This window comes from Fonsecaea erecta (genome assembly GCF_001651985.1).
Source record: "Fonsecaea erecta strain CBS 125763 chromosome Unknown Scaff6, whole genome shotgun sequence".
NCBI lineage: Eukaryota > Fungi > Ascomycota > Eurotiomycetes > Chaetothyriales > Herpotrichiellaceae > Fonsecaea > Fonsecaea erecta.
The window spans coordinates 920,187-940,026 of record NW_017387249.1 but is presented as its reverse complement, the minus strand read 5'-3'; the positions used below and the strand labels follow the sequence as shown (position 1 = coordinate 940,026).

General features: G+C 54.7%; 8 protein-coding genes across 8 annotated transcripts; 1 reads left to right on the top strand and 7 right to left on the bottom strand.

The window, feature by feature from the left end:
• Positions 1-164: 164 nt before the first annotated feature.
• Positions 165-1,669, bottom strand: AYL99_07364 (hypothetical protein; the record flags this gene model as incomplete). The annotated part of the gene is made up of 4 exons (XM_018838873.1): positions 165-221; positions 266-348; positions 401-885; positions 969-1,669. The coding sequence occupies 4 exons, from the start codon at positions 1,667-1,669 to the stop codon at positions 165-167; spliced, it is 1,326 nt and encodes a 441-aa protein (XP_018691641.1).
• Positions 1,670-3,107: 1,438 nt separating this feature from the next.
• Positions 3,108-3,593, bottom strand: AYL99_07363 (hypothetical protein; the record flags this gene model as incomplete). The annotated part of the gene is made up of 1 exon (XM_018838872.1): positions 3,108-3,593. The coding sequence occupies one exon, from the start codon at positions 3,591-3,593 to the stop codon at positions 3,108-3,110; it is 486 nt and encodes a 161-aa protein (XP_018691640.1).
• A 404-nt stretch (positions 3,594-3,997) lies between these two features.
• On the bottom strand, positions 3,998-5,614 carry AYL99_07362 (hypothetical protein; the record flags this gene model as incomplete). The annotated part of the gene is made up of 1 exon (XM_018838871.1): positions 3,998-5,614. The coding sequence occupies one exon, from the start codon at positions 5,612-5,614 to the stop codon at positions 3,998-4,000; it is 1,617 nt and encodes a 538-aa protein (XP_018691639.1).
• A 2,604-nt stretch (positions 5,615-8,218) lies between these two features.
• On the top strand, positions 8,219-9,280 carry AYL99_07361 (3'(2'),5'-bisphosphate nucleotidase; the record flags this gene model as incomplete). Its single annotated transcript, XM_018838870.1, has 1 exon — positions 8,219-9,280. One exon carries the CDS (start codon positions 8,219-8,221, stop codon positions 9,278-9,280), a length of 1,062 nt encoding a protein of 353 aa, XP_018691638.1.
• Positions 9,281-10,499: 1,219 nt separating this feature from the next.
• AYL99_07360 (hypothetical protein) lies at positions 10,500-11,514 on the bottom strand (the record flags this gene model as incomplete). Its single annotated transcript, XM_018838869.1, has 3 exons — positions 10,500-10,873; positions 10,982-11,095; positions 11,220-11,514. The coding sequence occupies 3 exons, from the start codon at positions 11,512-11,514 to the stop codon at positions 10,500-10,502; spliced, it is 783 nt and encodes a 260-aa protein (XP_018691637.1).
• Positions 11,515-11,866: 352 nt separating this feature from the next.
• AYL99_07359 (hypothetical protein) lies at positions 11,867-13,505 on the bottom strand (the record flags this gene model as incomplete). The annotated part of the gene is made up of 6 exons (XM_018838868.1): positions 11,867-12,262; positions 12,361-12,512; positions 12,569-12,720; positions 12,806-13,059; positions 13,128-13,208; positions 13,290-13,505. 6 exons carry the CDS (start codon positions 13,503-13,505, stop codon positions 11,867-11,869), a joined length of 1,251 nt encoding a protein of 416 aa, XP_018691636.1.
• Positions 13,506-14,574: 1,069 nt separating this feature from the next.
• Positions 14,575-16,617, bottom strand: AYL99_07358 (hypothetical protein; the record flags this gene model as incomplete). The annotated part of the gene is made up of 3 exons (XM_018838867.1): positions 14,575-14,667; positions 14,719-16,074; positions 16,135-16,617. The coding sequence occupies 3 exons, from the start codon at positions 16,615-16,617 to the stop codon at positions 14,575-14,577; spliced, it is 1,932 nt and encodes a 643-aa protein (XP_018691635.1).
• A 1,260-nt stretch (positions 16,618-17,877) lies between these two features.
• On the bottom strand, positions 17,878-19,699 carry AYL99_07357 (hypothetical protein; the record flags this gene model as incomplete). Its single annotated transcript, XM_018838866.1, has 4 exons — positions 17,878-18,424; positions 18,480-19,407; positions 19,468-19,590; positions 19,657-19,699. 4 exons carry the CDS (start codon positions 19,697-19,699, stop codon positions 17,878-17,880), a joined length of 1,641 nt encoding a protein of 546 aa, XP_018691634.1.
• Positions 19,700-19,840: the final 141 nt, after the last annotated feature.

Here is a 19,840-nt window from a genome sequence, read left to right as displayed (position 1 = left end):
CGTATTCCCACGTCATTGTCTTATGCTCTTTTACTACAGGGTTGAACGCAAAAGTCTTTCTTGGCAACACGACCATACAGGAGCCTCCCTCGCTATACCGGTTGGTGGAATGCTACCCACTCTCACAGCGAGGTGTGGCAAGTATTGCTACCGTCAGAGCTACTCTAAAGATTTACACGCAGCACCTCTGAGATTTGTGGGGGCTCGGGCCATGTAGTGGACTTCCAGGTCAGTATCTCCAACCTCATGGATGCGGATGTCTTACCAAAATGGAGCTGTCCAGTAGAGACTGTGTATGTTCCACGCAGTCGTACGACCAGAGAAACTTCGCAATCTGTTCTTGATTGACTGAGGAGATGTCAATAGAGCTCCACAGAGAAGATGGACCGGGGCAACTAACCGGGCGCCGGCTCTGGCGAGAATAGTTGTGTGGCCTTGTCGGGCAAGATCACACGATCTTCCACCGTGGCGATACGAGTCCGGGACAACACTTGAACAATGGACGTGCGTCGTACACGCAACTGGTCATTCAGCATCAGACGGTGTGTCAAATCAGACTTGCTCTGGAGACCACTCATGAGAACCCCAAGAGTTGCTCCGTCTTCAATCGACTGCGCTGCTCCTTGACCCTGCCTGGGGTACATAGGATGAGCCGCGTCTCCAATCAAGACCAGCCTGTCCCGGTAATATGTTGGCAGTGGCTCGCGATCCCCGATCTTCCAATCCGCGACCTTGTCTTCAGCCATCTCGCCGAGGGCTCGGAACATCGGGGGCAAGACGCTAAGTCTCTCAAGCAGTGCATCTTTGCTGAGCAGTTCGCCCGTCAAGGTCGGGGGTGCACCTGTTCCTGTCACTCCGTAGGCTCCAAAGTTTTGCAGTTCATCACTAAAACTCTGTCAGCAGGGGGCGTTTTATCGGCGTATGTTCTGGGAGCACCAGACTTATGACAGGGGTAACGAAGCAAATACGTCTTGCGGTCTGCCGCGACATAGAATGCAAAGCAGCCGCCACCATCGTCCATCATCGGTGCAGTGACGGGGTCGTTTAGCAGCCTCTCGGTCTTCAACAAAAATCGCATGGTGGTGACGCCACTTGGGATGGCGGGAACTCTGCGGCCGAGGATGGCTTCGTGGGCGAGTGAATGTATCCCGTCCGCGGCGACGATGAGGTCGGCAAACAACTCGGTCCCATTTTGGAGCTTGATACTTCCTGCGGGATCCCAGGCGACGACTCTCGACGACAAGAGGACCCTGACCGGCTCTCCAGGACCGTCCTCGCTGATGCACTTCTTCTTGAGGGCATCGTGCAGGTCGACCCTGTGGGAGAAGAAAAATATGTCCGGGTAATTCAAAGCTTCTCGTGCCCACGGGACCTGCTCCCCGTCTCCACCCTTGCCAAACTTGGGCGGTTTGTCGGTGGTGGCGAAATGATACTCGAGCGTGTTCTTGAACGGGGCCGCCTTGACGTCTTTCGCAACGTCGATGCCCAGGCTCATCAACGGGCGCGTGGCATTGGGAGGAACCACGACCGCAGCACCAGCCTCGCGCAGCCACGAAGACGATTCGACCACAGTCACGGTGTGGCCTCCCCTTCGCAGGGCCAAGGCTGCCGTCAACCCGGCAATGCCTCCTCCGACAACGATGACGTCCAGATGTACGCTGGCAGACATGGTAAAGATCGCAACAACAATAGCCAGCAAAGGGCCCCTTTGGCGCAAATCTGTGGAAAGTGAGAGTTCGTTTCCCCCTAGACAAGCACCGCGCAGAAACCATCCTACTTGGCCCAGGCACCTGGTGTCTGCTTATGAAGCGTATCGACAGGGCATTGCAAGACCACCCAGAACGCGTGTCCCGACCCTTCAGGCCGAACTTTGGGTCAGATCTTTATTTGTGTATCCTATGAGCATCTGGTGCGGTCTCTTACAGTGCCACCATACACAACGCTCCGTGACTTGAATGTAGCCATTATCGGGGGGAGGTATGTATAGAAACCCACCGCCGGTTATAGCTCAGCCGCCCGCTGTCTCGTGTCTGCTGGTCTTCAGCTCTCCAGCATGAGACATACCACGTGAGTAGTCGCAGGAGAAGTATAGAGAAGCCATTATTGGATCTCGCTCATGAAGCGACCGGTGAGATTCAGTCTGACGGGGTCAGTTGACGGGCAGGATGAGGTTCCTCGAGAGTTTTGAGGAACTGTGTATTGAATAAATATTAGATAAGCCAGGAAACAATAGAGAACGAAGAGCCCACGAGCGGCGACACGCCGATTGATAAGTAACCAACGTCCTGAATATGTCTGTGGAGCGCTAATTCGATCTCTTATTCGATCTCACCACGGGTCGCTGTGCCATACGAGGTACGAAGTGGTAGATCCCCGAGGCACGTAATACTACAGCGTACTACTTACTCGCCCGGTCCCAGCCCGTAGAAGTAACAGGGCTGACTGACGCTGCCACGTCTGCAAATTTGATCAAGGCTACAACTGGAGACCCGCGATTTGAAGATGATAACGACATACGGCAGCTATTCTCCATCCGATTCGAAAGGGGGAGGGAGGGTGGCGGGGAGAGTGCCCGCGGCCATTGCGTCGCTCTCGCGCTGATGGACGAGAGGGAAAAGTCCATCTGGGATTCCCGGATCCCCGTACCCTCCGTCCGGCTTGAATCTTTGTTGGCAGTAACCGACCGAGGACGAGGTACTTCGGAGACAAATCCCCTTTTGAGAAAACCAGTTGTGGAGAAAGTGCTGACAGAAAGACAGAAAGGCAGAAAGACAGACGATGCCCTCAAGACACTGTTGGGAGGGAGAGTCATAAGTAGGACATTAACATTTCCCACCACGCGCGGGAGAGGTAAGGGGGAAAGTATCTGACAGACAACACGAGAACAATATTCAACGACGAAGATGACAACGACGTATCCACCGCAGTAGCGCAAACTGATGCATCTCGCTGACTTCGTATTACCTCATTCATGCATTCATTCATTCATGGATTCATTCGCACACGCCCAGATCCACCTCATCGATACCAAGCGACGGGAAGGGGAAAAGAAGAAAAGACAAGGTCAAAAGAAAAAGAAAAAAAGAAACAGAACTCCATTCCATCCCTCACTTTCCCTCATTCATCTCCTTGATGGCCGTCATCAACTCATGCGCGTCCAAATAGACCTCATAGAACTCGGCCTGCATGTCGGACCCGTCACCCGGGTCGGCGAAGCGGATCATGCTGGCAAAGTCGACGTCGATCCTGCGGCCGTTGCGCAGCTTGTACCACAGCGACCCGTTGACGACAACCTCCTGCGTCCCGGGGGCGGGGGGGCCGCCCGCCAGCACGAAGCACTGGCCCAGGGTGTGCTCGAGGTCGACGACGGGCCCGTTGGTGGGGTGGATCATGGCGTCGCGAAAGGCGCGGATGGCGTCGCGGCCCGTCGTCGTCGAGCCGAACACCAGCTGGCCCTGAGGGGCGAACATGTTCAGGTAGGCGTTGTCCGAATGCGGGTCGTCCCACGAGCGGAAGAATGCTGGGAGCTGTTTGTCCAGTGGCGCCGGGATCGAGGCTTGGTTGGCGAAGGTGTAGTTGTCTCGGGTGCTCATTGTGTGGCACAGGACTCGCTTTGCTTCTTTCCGAGTGATGGACGTTGAGCCTTCCGAGTAAAGGCAGGAGTTGGTTGACACAAAGCTTCTGGATCTCCCTGTACACGGGCTTCAGCTATATACATAGGTCTGAAGTGGCCGAGGCCTTCACCTGGAAAGTGTGGGGTAAAATACGAGCATCGGGATATAATCAACTGCCGATCAATTAGTCGGTTCAATCGATGAAACAAGAACCAAAAAGCGAGAAGCAGATCGTTCCTAGGTGCTTTTTCGTGTTGGAAATGTCATTAACTCATAGCCTCATCAAATGGAGGAGCACCTTCGTTCGCCGCTCTATCGATGGGAGAGAATCAACATATGAAGGGTCCATCAAACTTCCATCCCTCATAACTCATACCGTCAATCTATACTTCCTTCCAGCTGTACCCCTTTCTGCCCAGGGCGTCAGGGTCGGGGGTCTTCATGGCGTTCTTATCAGCAAAAGGGTCATCCGAGTCGTCCTCGACGTCCGTCTCGCTCTCGCTGTCACTTTCGATTTGCTTCGTCCTCCAATTCTTGGAATTGGACGACGGCCGGGGTGGGGGCATCGCAATGTTGGCAGGAGCTGGCCGCGGAGGTTTGGGCGGAGCAGAGATGCTGAGTCCGGCAACCATCTTCTCCGCCTCTCTCGCAGCAGATGCCTCGCTTTTGGCTGCCTGTCGACTGAGATGTTGTGCTTCTTCAAGCTCACTATCTGAGTCGTCATCGACGGACTTGTCGAGAACTTCAAACGCCATCAGAGCATTGACCAGCTCTTCGTTGGCATGGATCAAACCGCCCAAGAACTCCTCCGTCTCCACGAATTGGATGTATCGTAGAATCTGACGTCGGAGCTGCTTGCAGGTTTCGAAGCGTTTCATCACCTCAGGGTTGTCGGACACGCGCTGGGACTCGCGGTTGACCAACCTCAAGGCATTGGTCAAACCAGTAGAGGCAACCGACGATGCCGCGATCGATTGCAAGATGTTGGGTTTTTCTTTCTCCAAGTTGAACCCTCCCTTGGCTTGCTTGCTTTTCTTGTGCTTCTTGACCTTCTTGGGTGCAAAGGTGGACGACTCTCCCAAAGCGACAGGAGAAGGGTGCTTGCGTAGCGTCGTAGGGCTGGACGGCTCGCCGGATCGTTGAGTGCTATCCGACCTCGTTCTTGCAATCTCCATCTCTTGCTCTCGGGCAACTTCCTCTTCTGTTTCCCGGAGGACCCTGCTCTGCTCGCGCCGTTGCTGAACGGGCTGATGTGTGCGGGGCAATGTATTGTAGAGAGATTTGGCTCCTTCCAAGCCTGGATTGTCTTTCGAGCTCGCAACCCACTGTCCGAAGAGGTCTTTGCATTTGGCACGGACATCATGGTCGGAAGTAGGGTCTGCTGCAGCTATTCGGAGTCGTTCCAACAAAGGACCGTCAGACAACAACGCTCGCTGCACTCTTGTGCCGCCATTTTGTAGAAGGCCATCAAGAATTGTGAGAGCCCGGAGTTGCCGGTGTACATTGCCATATTTCAACTTCTTCCTCAAGGCTCGAGCGACCTCCTGCGAACCCGTACCCTGTAGCTTGACGACCTCGAGCAGGTCAGGTACACCGGCAAGATCGTCTTCGTCGTAAGTTTCCGAGGTCAATTGCTCGACGTGGACCGAGATGGCGGAATACGGTTTCTTCTGTTTGTGGTAACGATAACGAGTGATTAGTTGATATCTTCTACGGGATCGCGCACAACACGAGAAATGTAAGACGAGGGCAACAATGCGCTTGTAGCCCTTCTTGTCGGGAAACCGGCGGATCAAAATCTCAGGGTATGGCTGTTGGGGGTAGGCGTCGAAGGTCCTCCTCTTCTTGCGAGCGCACCGGTCGCACTCCTCCGGCTGCTGACAATGGAGCAAGGTTTCCACCTCATAGGGATCTGTGGTCGGGGGGCTCTCAGGTCGAGGGAGGTCGACGAATCCAGCATCCGGAGCACATGCTGGAGTGTGCAGCAGGAATATCGACATTGAGGGCTTCATGGGGAACGGTGGTGTAGCGGGGTAGGTGACTCGGGGATGGAGATGGGGGAAACAGGGTCAAGACATGGCAGAGACACAGGACAATAAGAGATGATATAGGAGGAGAGAGAGGACTCACCGAGGCGGAGAACATGGTTATAGAGGGTCTATGCACAAGTTGGTCAGAGGCGTACGGAAATGAGACTTGGTAAATTGGGGGTTGAGCCTTCTGGTGTGAACGGGTTGGAACGTCGATGGTGGATGGTTGCTGCATTGGGGCCTAGTGGCCTGGAGAGCCAGGAATGGAAAGGCGCCGGTCACCTGCAAAAACAGGGCTCGAGGGGCGCTTTGGGGGGGGTCACTGCAAGGGAAAGTTGGCTGTTTAGGCGGTAGTCGATGCCCCTCGTTCCCCACCGCTGCCACTACCGGTTCATTTAACCCACCGCTCGCGGGCATCGCGTCCACTCAACAATTACGGTCCGGGGGCAAATTACACCCTATTTCCTGAGGGAGCTCAATTGACGCCTAAACCCTCGCCTCAGAAACCTTGATCTCGTAAACAACCAAACAGACAAAAGTGACTCGTATTTTCTCACCTCAGTCTGAATCTCATCTGACGCCCAACACAGCCTGTTGTTGACGGCACAGCCAAACCCAGCCAGGGGGAACACAACCCATCTGGCAGGCCATCGTCCCGCTTCCCAGAAGTTTCCTTCCAGCCGTCACCTTTTCGTCGGCGTGGATTGACAGGTTTTCGCCGACATGGCGCTATTCAATTATGTATGTATACGAGACCTGGCCCGTTTGGGTCGCGGTGCCTGGTCTATCACCTTAAGCGCAGGTCCCAAGAGCCACGAGGCACGCGGAAGGCCAAGCGGTGGAGACGCGAAGGATCTGGATCCAGTGAGTGGCCGTCCCGAAAGAGGGAGATGATGCACGGGTTCAAGCGTGAGCTACTAGGCTAGCTGAATCCCTTCGACCACACGCATCGATCCTCATGTGTGGTTCGTCGGTACAGAGAGGACACACCGCCTGGCTCAATCAGGACAAACAAGCCGCCTCTGTTTGAGCCGACACGAGGATCAGGAGGCAAAGAGCACATTCAATGCGGCCCGAGGAGTTTGCGGTAGCCGGACGTTTGTGCTCACTATCCGACGGTGGTCAGAGCACATGGCCTTGGAACTACTCGGTACAGGACTCGCCTGCCTCTCGTTCCTTCGCGGAATTGGAGTCTCACGGTTGGAGTTGAGAGGCTGGGTGGTCACACTGCCAGGGGCTGGGAGGAAGGATTGAACAGCGAACATGGCGCATGTTGGTGCCGAGGCTCTATGTTCCACGCAAATGGGTGGTCAGAACAGCAATCGTTTCTATTTCCACCAGTCTCGTTGTTATACGAATGGGGCTGGTTGGCCTGAGAATGCGACTGCAAACAGAGAAGGGGGAAGCACACACGCAGTGTCTAAACCGTCGTCGCAGTACACTCTTAGAGCAACTTGCTGTAGCTCACATGGACTCTTGAGTGAGTACTCGTGCTCGTAGTCCCTTGGGAGTGTGGTTATGCTTTTCTGGATGTTCTCGCAAGCCACCGGCGTCAAGTGTGCCTGCATAAAGTCCCTCCAATCACTCCGTGCTCCGAACCGGCTACGGCTTGGTCCAACCGAGCAGACACGCCCCTGTGAGCCATGCCAGGAAGGGTTTCGAGATGGAGTCAAGCCACACCGGCGGCCTTCGCATGGGGGAACTTTGGGGGAGAGACAGCGCGACACGTCGGGGTGTGCCAATTTGATGGCGGGATTGCGTGATCAACCACATCAGCCAGCGCTCTGCAACAAGATAAGACATGGCGTTCCCCGTTGTGGGAGGCCTTGTGGAAGTCGACCCTCGATGACATTCGTCCTCACACAACCATGTTTGAACAACCACAACAAAACAAATAAACAATGATGAGCAACGAGTATTGAACTCTGGCCAGATTGCGAGAAGAAGGAAGCATGCCAAGACCGACGTGCATTGGTGGGAAAGGAGCGAACTTTGATTGTGACTGACACAGCAGGTCGATCCGGGCGAAAGCAGAAGCCTGGGCGGCTCTCAGGCTGAAAAGCTGATTGCCTGACTGCCTGACTGCACAACTTGTCTCTGTCTGACGGAACTGCCACTGCGCTGCTGAACTCTGCCCCTCCCATGCCGCCGCCATGCCCAACAGTAAGTTAATATGGATTCAATTTCTTCCCCGGATTGGCGGTGAGAGATGAACGCGACTTGATGAAGTTCCTCCTCCTGTTCAATCCCTTCGACATCCACCACCACCTCCTCCTCCACCGTCGACCCGCCACTCTTGTCCTCGTCACCGTCTTCTGCTCCGCTGTCATCGTGATCATCGCACTCACCCTGGCATCACCTCACCGTCCAGCAACTTCTTCCCTCTTGCCTCGCTTGAGTGCGTTGATCTCTCAGCTTCCGCCCACCCCCTCCACCGCCTTCTTAAGCTTCCTCTCGGGGCTTGGCATCAGCTCCCCTTCCCAACGAAGCACTTCTCCCCACGCGATCAGCAGTAATAATATCAACAAAATCATCAACACCGCCACAAACACCGGAACTCCCCAGCTCGCCACCATGGCATACGAGAAGGAGCTCAAGGTTGCCCAACTGGCCGTCGCCCGTGCCGCCATTCTCACCAAAGCTGTCTTCCACGAGAAGGCCAAGGGCACAGTGTCTAAGGATGACAAGTCCCCCGTGACGATCGGCGACTTTGGCGCTCAAGCCCTGATCATCGCTGCCATCAAGCACAATTTCCCTGCCGACGAAGTGGTCGGTGAAGAAGAGGCCTCGTCCCTCCGTGAACAGAAGGATCTTTCCTCCAAGATCTGGAACCTGGTCAAGGATGTCCGACTGAGCGACCCCGAGAGCGATGCCCTGCTCGGTGGCCCGGTCAAGTCTGAAGAGGCAATGCTCGACGCCATCGACCAAGGCAACTCGGCCGGCGGTAACAAGGGCCGCATCTGGGCACTAGATCCCATCGACGGCACGAAGGGTTTCCTCCGAGGTGGCCAATATGCCGTGTGTCTTGCCCTCATGGTCGATGGCGACGTCAAAGTGGGCGTCCTGGGCTGCCCGAACCTGCCAGTCGACGACTCTGCCCCACTGACGGAAGACATGGGTGCCGCGGCGACTGACGCCGAGGGGAAAGGGGTCCTTTTCTCCGCCGTCCAGGGCGAAGGGGCGACCTCGCAGCCCTTGACCCGGGGTGCAGTGACGAAAGGACAACCCATCCACGTGAGCAAGATCTCCAAGGTGAGCGAGGCCGTCATGTGCGAGTCCGTCGAGCCCGGCCACTCGAGCAAGGGCGACAACGCCTTGATCGCGGAGAAATTGGGCATCACGGGCCGCCCCGTGCAGATGGACAGCCAGGCCAAATACGGCAGCGTGGCTCGCGGCGCTGGGGACTTGTACCTCCGCCTGCCGGTCCGCAAGGACTACATTGAGAAGATCTGGGACCACGCCGCCGGCGACCTGATCGTGCGCGAGGCCGGCGGCCAGGTCACGGACGTTACTGGCAAGAGACTCAACTTCAGCCTTGGCCGTACCCTGCTCGAGAACAAGGGTGTCGTGGCTACCCCGGCCAACGTGCACGCCGAGGTTCTCAAGGCTGTGCAGGAGGTGTTGTCCGCGAAATAGATGATTAAAAGTCTCTGGGATCAGGGTAGATAGAGGGAGGGATAGAGAAATACATCATGCGAACGAGAACGGGAATGAAAATCCAGGAGAGATGTGATCGATGCGATAGACTGGTCGAATGAACGGATGACTGCTTGGGTGTTGATTGGGCCGGTGATTGCACGCTACGCTATGCTTCGGCACGGCAGCCATGTTATGCCCAGGCAATGCCATGTCACGTCTATATCTATCTGTTTGTCTACCCCACCGACCCACCTACCTATCTACACGGTGAACAGATCCATGGAACGGGGATGACAAACGGTTTCGGGAAAGAAGGAGCAGGAATGAAGTAAGGAAGGAAAAACGTTCCTCAAAAGGTTCAACTTCAAGACGGAACAAGTGCACGCACATATGGATAGATAGACCAAACCACACCACACCACACACGGACGGATTCTTCGACCCACACAATCAATCGTACGTAGACATACACAGGAGGGATAGATATGGAGAAACCTCCTTGACCTACGTACGAGACTGGGGCTTTTCTATCGTTCCGTGAGTCTTGGGCCCTGGAGTCGTCGCGAGCGGGCTCACTCACCTTTCAACTTTCTTCTTCTTCTCCTTCCAGTCAGTGCCCTGAAAACCCTTCAAGTCTCATGAGCCCGCCAGCCTTTCGGATTCCGTGTGCGAGCAACGAGCGACGTCGGGCCCGTGATTGATGACAGGTACTGTAATTATTATCAAATCAGTCCATTCATGCCTTATGCGATAAACTCCGGTCGATGCATAGATTAGATGTTGCTGTCAATGCATCGATGAATGAATCTCCATCCATCCATCCGTCCACCATTCTACCCCGACACGACCCCGTCCCCGGGATGTTCCCCCCCCCCCACGAGCCTGGGGCATCTCAGGGCTTTTGTATTTATGACTGACTATAGGTGAATTGTACATGATCCCACATGCATATGGAATCGAGAATACAGGGGTTTCGTGGCGGGTAGGATAGAGAGAGAGAGAGAAAACCCCTGTATAGACAGACCCCTCTGTCTCCGTCTGATCCCCCTAAGTTGCTGATACAGGCAGGTAGGTGCTGGGGCCTTAAAAGACACAGATCGGCTCCCATGTCCTAGACCAATTTCTCTTTTTTCCTTTCCTTTCTCTCTCCCGGCCACCTTTCTCTCCTTCGCCTTCGCATCCCTTCTCTTTCCCTCATTTTCCTAATGGCCCCCGTTTACTTAATCTTCTTGGCCTTCAAGCGGATCGTCTCGTCATTGACAAAGATACCCTTGCCCTTGTACGGCTCGGGCTTCCGCCAGGCCCGGATCTCGGCCGCGAACTGCTTGATGACCTGCTTGTCGCAGCCCTCGAGCAGGATACGAGTGGGCTGCGGAGTCGAGGCCTTGACACCCCGTGGCACGCCCATCTCGACCGGGTGCGCGTATCCGAGCTTCAAGTTCACAAACTTCTGCCCGGGGTACTGTGCAGTCTTGGTCTGCGCCGTGTCTTCGATCGTGGCGCGGTACCCGACGCCCACCAGGCGCAGGATGCATAGGTGGCCTTCCGAGACGCCGGAGACGGAGTTCTGGACGAGGGCGCGCATGGTTCCTAGAATGACAGGACAAGACAAGCAAATTGTTAGCACTCCTATGCTCTCTCCTTTTTCCCTTCCGTACAATTTCCGTGCTGGGTTCGCGTTTCGAGCAATAGACTCACCCCACATGGCTCTCTGATGCTTCTCCGCCGCGTCTTTGACGTTGATGTTGATCTTCTTCGCCGCCTCGTCGAGGTCGGCTTGTAAATAGGGCGGTAAAGGCACCGTCATTTGTCCTGGTCCGGCGAATCAGCTCCAAAGCTCGGGATGCCTTAGTTGTCTATGCCCTTCCATCGCGCCTGCTACCTCCACTTCCTCCTCCTTCAGGGTTCTCTTCTCCTCTTTCTCTTTCTTTCTTACCTAGAGGACCGGTGACTTCCAGCGCCATGTTCGGCGTGTCGGGATGCCGACTCCGCACATTGCCCTTGGGCAGCTCGTAAAACCGCAACGACACTTCGGGGGGGATGGAGATGGGCGCTCTCCCGATGCGCGACTGGTAGCTCGGGACTTGAGGTTCAGCGAGTGTCGACGCTTGCCGTGCTCTGAACGGTCGTGACAGCGCTGGGACGAGGAACGAGGGGATCTCGCGTGGCCCTGAGCGGTTGGCTTCGCGGACCAGGCGGTGGAAGGAGGATTGAAGGTTGCTGCACGCCATTGTGTTCTGCAGAAGGTATCTGTGGTGCGGCAGGATAAATGAGCAGCGGGATCGTCAATTTATGCCTCGACGTGGCGTCTAGGTCGCAAACTTCTCAAAGGCTTCAGAGGCGGCTTTGGAAGCAGTGGCAGATAGCAATTGAAGAAGGTCGGTACACTGAAGAACGACATGCCTTTTCGCGAACTCCGCAGTTTGCAGGAGAAAGTGTGTGAACCAATTAGATTGCGGATCGATCCAAGCTCCACCGGCAGATTGCACTAGTCCAAATCCAGGTACTTTGAATACCTCGACGCTGTTTGCAGGCAATTTCCTCTGATCCCTGCTTGCGCGGTACTATGTGCAGAAGAATAGTCTACAGCTTCAACTTCGGGTGCTCTCCCGTCCTACGATACCGGTCCGTATACCGCGCCAACCCCTCCTGCGTCCGCTGCACCAGTTCATACGGACTCGGTCTCCTCGCTGGATCCAGCCGGAGACAGTCCTCGATCAAGCTCGTCAACTCGGACGAGTAATATCGACTGCGGTAGCCAAACAGCGGGGAATAGTCGTGTTTCCGCAACATGTTCTCCAAGCCCTCGGCATCTTTGACCAGCTTGTCCAGGTTGTCGTTCCACAAGTCCAACGTCGTCAGCCCGTAGATGTTGGCAGCCACTTGCCACACGACGTGCTTCATGGTGTAGGGGTGATCTCGACCTCCCAAGACCGGTTTGTCCCATCGGTTACCGTAACGGCCAAAGTCTCGTTGTTCCTGAAGTTGCATAGTCGTCAGTCTCTGCGCTCGCGCACATACAGCTGAAAAGGATGGTAATGGAGAGAGGCAACAGGAGGCGACAGAGAAGAACTTACCGGAGGCATCCAAACAAGCGTCCCATAGCCTTTCCATTTGCCGCTGTTCCTCTTGTCGTCGATGGTTGTGTACTCAGCACACCCCCAGTCGCCCACTTTCAGCGTCGGGTATGGCATGAGCTTGTCACTTCCTGGCGCATCTCCAAGTAGAACTACACAAGCTCCAATTAGCCGTGGGGCATTTTGGTGGTCGCTTGCGCACACATACCGTTGTCTCCCTTCAGGTCCAGGTGCAGGGCGTACCAGTCACCCCGGGGCGTGCGGATGCCGATTCTATCGAGCCGAAGCACCTTCATGTGATAGCACGCCATGGCGAGGTCGTGGAATGCTTGCCACACGAAGGCTTCGGGGATCCGCTCACTGCGTCCATAAAACGTATATTAGCAAATACTTCTCCGTGTGGCGGGGGGAGGCCGCTATTTATCTGTAGAGGAAGTCCTCTTACTGCCGATCGCTCCGCTTGTTTCGCCGGCGGTACTTGTCAATCAGCTCATGCAGAGTCCCATATCGATAATACTCGAGGTACAGTCTCCATTTGGGCCGCTCGCTCAGGAAGAATCTCATCTCGCGCATCTCGGCGACATTGCGACAGCCTTGGGCCATAAGTGCTTGCACCAGCACAGCTTCCGTGGGGACGGTCGGTCTGCCGTCCTCGTCACGCTCGCGCTGGTCGAGCTCAAATTGCTTGATCGCAATCTCCTACACAAAAGAGTCAGCCAGGCCACCGCAGCCCTATACGCATCGGTCGAAAACGTCAATCTTCCTACATCAACGACCCGGCCATTTCTGTCAAACTTGGTCCATCGTCCGACCAATCCAAAACTCCCTTGACCCAAAATGTCCGTACACTAGATGACCGAACACCAGTATCAGCGGTAAGTCCCGAGGAGAAGAAAGTGTCTGGTGCTCAAATGGTCATCAGACCATACCTCCCAATCGTAGTCCTCTTCCCGGTCGAGCTCCAGAAATGACCTCGACAGGCCAAATGCTTCAACCTTTCCATCATAAAACTCGTGCTCGTGCCTCCATCGCTTCACCCGCTTGAATGTTCGATCTTGATTTTCGGTCCATTTTGCTCTCTCGTAAGGCGAGGTGTGCGTCGTCGGAACGCGAACGTTGGCGCCTGGAATGTTTCGAACCTTCATGGTGAAGCAGCGACTCACAGTCGAGGATGATGTCGTATGTGGGAGCTCCGCAGCCAGAGAAGATGTGTCCCAAGCATGGTTAGCAATGTGTGTAAGTGTCGGACCACAATGGGCTCATGTAACCTGCAAGGACAAAGGAGACGATAACCAGGGGTTTCTTCTAAAGCGCTCATTGTGCGGAATCCGAAAAGGCATATTCTCTCGAATAAAAGAAATCCAAGGCCGGATGCGGCATCCCCCACGAGGCACCCCAACTCTTGCAACCGTCGAGAATTGACAAAGCCAGGTTTCATTGTCAGATATAAGACGCACGACTCAGGCTGTTAACGACGAGCAGATTGGATGAGGAGAGTAGTCTTTGGTAGGAGAATGCACAAGTTTCATAGTGGCTGAGGCACGCACCACTGTGGGAGGACGGTGTAGGAGGCTTCGAATTCAGCATAGACCACGTTTCGAGCAATCCAAGCTGGAATTTCCAACAGGCGTCTGGTGTCGACTTCACTCGAAATCAGATATGTCATTAACCATGGAGACATTTAGATTAGGGGTCAAAGATCCTTGAGCCCTCTACTGTGTATCGATGAGCCTGCTCATGTTGGCTCATGAGCGATGATGGGGCATGTTAGACAGACAGCAACGGAGAAAATAAGGAAAATAAGGAAAATAAGGAAAACAAGGCACCGTAACTTCATTGAAATTGAGAGACCACGAACACCAGATTCACGAACTTTCTGAACCTCATGGACAGCCATTCCCTTCGTCACCTCGTGTACCGTGCTCCTCCACGCCCCTTGCTTGCTGCACTGGAACAAAGAATAGATTGTTTCGCAATATGATTAGATTTTTGGATCGTCCGACCGGCTTGGAGTCAGACTTGACCCTCAAATAGTCAGCCGTTCGTAGTTGTGTTTTCCCGTGCTCTGCTGATGCTTTCAAGTATAAACCATACCCATCGCTAAAATGCAAATGCAAATTTATAACCAGAGCGAGTGAAATGCAATCGCTGACCACGAGGCTCACGCAGCAGTGCTCCATCCGTCCTCAGAACCAATCAAAACTCTCATCAGCCTCAAGCGGTCTGAAGCTTTGTGAGAAGGGCATCAAGTTCTGTCCAATTCGCTAGGTTCGTTGCAAACTTTCGGTGCTTGCGGGACACAATATGCTTTATTCTCGGATCAGTCTTGGGTCTTCGGCCGGGAGTTCAGCCACTTACCTCGTCAAAGTCGTCGTATTTATCGCGACAATTCTCGCAGTAACCTGGCTTGGGGTCCTTCTTGACAGCCTTCTTCTTCCTCGACGTATGCGTGGCGCGTTCAGCCGCAAGGTCATCGGCATGGGAGTCTGCTTCTTCTTGGATCCCACCCAACTTCTCTTGTGCTTTGCTTTTGGCCGCCCTTTGTGGAGCGGGACCCCGGGCATTCTTCAGGACTCCAGCAAGGTCATTCATGCGGTGAGATGACGGGATAGAGCCAACGGAAAGGCTTCCAGTGTGGGTGCGCTCCAGAACCTGACGCTGCAATTGGTGATGCACCTCTTTGCTTGTGCCGGCTTTGACTCCCGTGGCCGCCGTCGAAGAGATCATCTGGGATTGGATGGCCGAAGTAAGATTGGATCTCTGGATTCCGGATGCTGCTGGTTCTCTAGCCACGTGTAGCTGCGACGGGTGGATAAATTCGAATTCGCCTCGCTTCGGCATGGGAGGGAATGATGGCTGACGCTCTATAACAACCGAGTGATTCTTCGATTGCTTCTCCTTGTGCGGGTCAACGGGCGCGTTTGCGCCGTTGGTAACCGTCTGCAGGACCTTCCTGGGACTGGCACGCCGGGGAGATTCGTGAGCTGCGGTGGTAACATTAACATGAGATCGGGTGCGGGGAACATGTTGTTCACGCCGTTCCTGCTGCCGCTGTTGTTCCTGCTGTTGGGCGAGCTTCTGGGCTTTTCTCTGTTCCTGCTCGATATCTTTCTTCATGGCAGGATCCTCGATAAAGGGACATTTCCCAACACTGGCAGATCGGAATTGAGGCCATTCACCATCGGCCCTCCGCGCCACCTTCGGATATTCCCTGACCAGGGTGGGACGGTACTTTTCATCCATATCATGGACATAGATGAAGGGACCTTTGAACGCCACCAATGACATGGATGGAAGTTCCCTTTCCGATGCGACGCCGAGTTTCTCATTCCTCAAGACTTCGCCCAAGTCCTCATGCTGCTGTCGGGTGGTATGTGCTGATGCTCGGGTATGATGGCCATGATTTCCCGCGTCTTCGAGGACAGAGTTGAGTACTCTTTGCAGCTTGTCAATGGAATAGATTTTCATGCCCATATCTTTCCCCCGGACAAGAATGTCCATCGGGTTGACGGCGTTACGCGTCACATTGAAGCCGGCAGTTCCGCGAGGGTTCTTTTCGAGCAAAGATGGATTGATGGTCTGAGGCTGTTGCTCTTCAGTTGGCGAGGGTTGCGCGGAGTCATCTCCGCCCGACGTGGTCTTCCCCAGCTCTGCCGGAATATGGCGAGCGGTTACGATGTGGGTGACGGCTTTCGAAAAGAACTTTTCTTCTTTCTACGCCAAAGTCAGCAAGATAATACACGGCCTGAAGCGCCCATGTCTTCAAGAACATACCGCCCCGAGAGCTGTTATGTGCCGGAGGAAGCGCGCCTTAACCTCCTCCGAAAATCCATCAAAGTAGAACCTGAAGGAAGGAAACAGTTTTCGATAGTGTCGTTGCCACGCTTTGAGTCCAGAGTCTTCTTTGGCAAGGGCATCGATGTTCTTGGTCACGCGTAGACCTGCAGGACGCTCTCGGTCCCTGGCAGCCACCAGTCTCCTCTGGAAAGCCGTCGAGGTGGACTCTGCATTGCTTCTTTCAAAGACGCGACCCTCTGGCAAGGGCGGATGGGATTGTTTCTGAGGAGTAGCCGGGTTGAACACCTCTCGACCGGCTCTATCGATGGCCAAGCGTTTGTGAGGAGGCTCATTCTCCTGCTGGGGCACATTGGCTATGCTTCGGGGCCGCTTCGAGCTGCTGTTGGTGAGTAGACGGTGTGGAGAGTTGGTTGCATTGGAAATGCTGGCCAGTGGCACTCGACGAGAGGAAGTCGCCATTTTGCAGAGAGGATCATGAGGCGACGGCGGTACGAATACAGCGGCAGCCATTCATAAGGATAGAAGAGGTGGTTGTCTCTGCTGGCTGGAGGTTGGCTGGTGATGGCGGTTGGGTTGAATGGATGGCAGGACGGGAGGATGGCAGGGAGGGGTATGTGGTGTGCGTGTGGTGTTGGGACCACGCGACAGACGCGCCTGGTGTTTGTCGACTCCAGCTCCAACCGCAGGATTAACAGGTGCACATAATAGTGGCTCGATAAAGGATATGTGCAGGAGGACCAGCACAAACGACAATGCTGAAGACAGAAGGGAATGGGGGGTGCAGCTAAAAGAAGCTGTGACAGACTGCACTGGACAAGAGGAGTGAGAAAGAGAGAGAGGGTGTGTGTGTATTGTGTCGAGTGTTGACATTGGACAATTCTGGAGAGCTGCACCGAGCTGCACCTAAGAGAGTTTTGGAGCCCACCGGAGCTGGTCTTAGTGGTCACTGGCCACTTGCTGGGCACGCTGGGGCACCTTATGGGGAGTCTGGGAGTCTGGGAGCTTCTGTTGGTGGCTGCGGTGGGGGCTAGTGACGCCTAGTGAGCCCCAGCTGCACTGGCTCGTCTCTGTGCCGGGCAACACCCGAACCGTCAACCAAGTGCGAGCATCCCAATACATAATGGAAAACAATAACAAATCCATACTCGTAGCTGAATTATCTATCCATTTCGTAGTATCCCTGCGTATGGCTTGCTGCCATGGAGCATGTTGAGTCTTGTAGCATTACATATATTGAACTAGTCATACAATGTGCGCCTCCGACTGCCTGCCGCCGGTTTCCCTCCAATTCCCAATCTTGCTGTCTGCCTCAAATCGTTTGGAATGGTCGAGTTGAAGGTGACACATACTGTCCGAGATCGATCCTCGTCGTCCCGTAACCAGCTTGAGAATCGCTGTGGTGGTTCTTGCTGTCCAATGCTATCTGTGGCAGGCCGATACTGCTTCTTGAGACAAGGTGAGAGAGACCGTTTCTTCAAGCGAGCCTTGGCCGATCAGGCGTCGTGCCGACCCGTATTCGATCTGCTAGATCTTGTACTGTTATCGTGAAAAGGCTAAGGGCCCCGACGCATCCAGACTTGGAGGGTCCGCGGGTTCGATTCGACCTCGTCAAGTCCAAGGTGAGAGAGTGGGTGGTGGTGGGTGGTGGTGATGGTTGTTGTTGTTGTTGGTGGTGGTGTTGTTGCTGCTGCTGCCACTGCCGCCGCCGTGTGGTGTGGTTCAGCTAATGATATGTCTTGCTCCAGCTTTGCCCAATACGCCCGCCTCTTTTGGTTTCGGACTTCGATCTCTTCCTTTCTTTCTGCTCAGAAATCCTAGCATACTGCCGCTCTTCTCGAGTTTCCCGCCCTCGCCGATGACATCTTGCTGGTGAGGGGCGGTCTGATCTGCCAAATTCGTCCAACTTCCCGACTCATCCAACACCATCTGAACTCCACCCCCTTTGCTTGTCTGCCGTTGGGCCGGCATCGGCCGTTGAGGAGGAATCGGTCTGCTGAATGATTTCGAGGAAGATGCAGGTCGACCAGGTGGTCCAGGTGGTCCAGGCTGTCCGGGTTGTCCCGCGGGCGGTGGTTGAGCAGCCGCCGCTTTCAATTCCTCCAAAGGTGGAAAGTTTTCATCCGTCCGTGGAGGCGTCGTGACCGCGGTAGGTGAGATGGGAGGTGATCCGTCCGGCGACGTAGGAACCGAATGGGGGTCTGGTTGCGCCATGTCCAGTTCAACGTGCTCTTCCGGCACGACCCCAGCAACTGCTGCGGCAGCGCTCCTGTGATATTGGTTAGCCTCGTATTCCACTCTGCGCGTGACAGGTCCGTCCTTACACATCATAACTGGCCAGGGTATAGTCGAAAGGCTCAAACATGGTCTCGATCATGCGGTGAAGCTCATCCTCCCGAATTTCCTTGCTCGTTGCATCGGTGCGCAACTCTGCCCGCGGCTTCTGTTTCCTCGCTCGAGCCTCCAATGGCGCCTCTTCCAACAACAATTCCTCCAGGTCGTAGGTGGCATCAAAGTTCGTCTTCTCACTGGAAGGAATAAACACGGGGGGGATTTGTTTTCTCTCCAGCGCCTCAAAGTTGATGGAACTGAAAAAGGGATGTGAGGTGAAGGTGTCGAATCCAGTGGCGCCGATTCGTTTTCGTCGGTCTTTCTCGATCAAAGCTGTCATCGCATGAAGGCATGGCATCGACACCGGGGGCTTCGTCACAAAGTAGCGCGGGTTGGCGGCCAAGATGGAGTCGACCAATTCTTCGTGGGTGCGTCCCTCAAAGGGCCGCTTCCCATAAACACATTCGTACATGGTTACACCCAATGACCACCAATCCACTTCACTGTAATACCCTACGCCTCGGAACACCTCAGGCGCGAGATAAGCCAAGGTCCCTGACTTGCTCGTCAGAGGCTTGCCAGGCTTGAAGTCGGAGGCAACGTTGAAATCTGCCAGATGGACGTGACCCTCCGAGTCTAGCAGCACATTGTCCGGTTTGAGGTCGCGATGCACGATGCCTTGACTATGGATATAGCGGAGGGCACAAGCTAGCTCGGCCATCCAGAAGCGAATCGTGTCCTCGGTGAAGGACTTTCGTTGGATGTGGAAGCGAAGATCGCCACCGTTCATCAGGTCGACCACAAGATACAAGTACTCGACATCTTGAAAGCTGTAGCGCAGATTGCACAAGAAGGGGTGGTTCAGATGCTCCAGCATGCGCCGTTCTCTGATGATATTGCGAACGCTTTCGGAGCGAACCACTGCGAATGATCAGAGATGACCCTGTGATTGGTTGGGGTGATTCATGGCTAAGAACGAACCTTCATCCTTGCGGATGTATTTAAGGGCAAACGTCAAGCCCGAATCTTTGCGTTCTACAATGCGAACCTTGCCGAAGGCGCCTTTGCCCACTACCCTCAGCAGACGGAAATGGTTGAGGTTGACTGGTAGAACCGTGAGCACATGAATCCCTTCCTGTCAGACTGGCGCCAAAGCATCAAGGCCCTCACCTTCATCGGTCAAGACCACAGGCTTGCCCTGAGAATTCCCCATTGACCAGTTGAAACGAAAAGACACCACAGAACAAATCCTCCACTAAGACAGACCTGACACGGCAGGAAGTAACATAGGGGTCGCCACACAGGCGGGACAGTTGCTCGAGCGTATCGACAGCAAGAACGCCGTGGTGGCTAA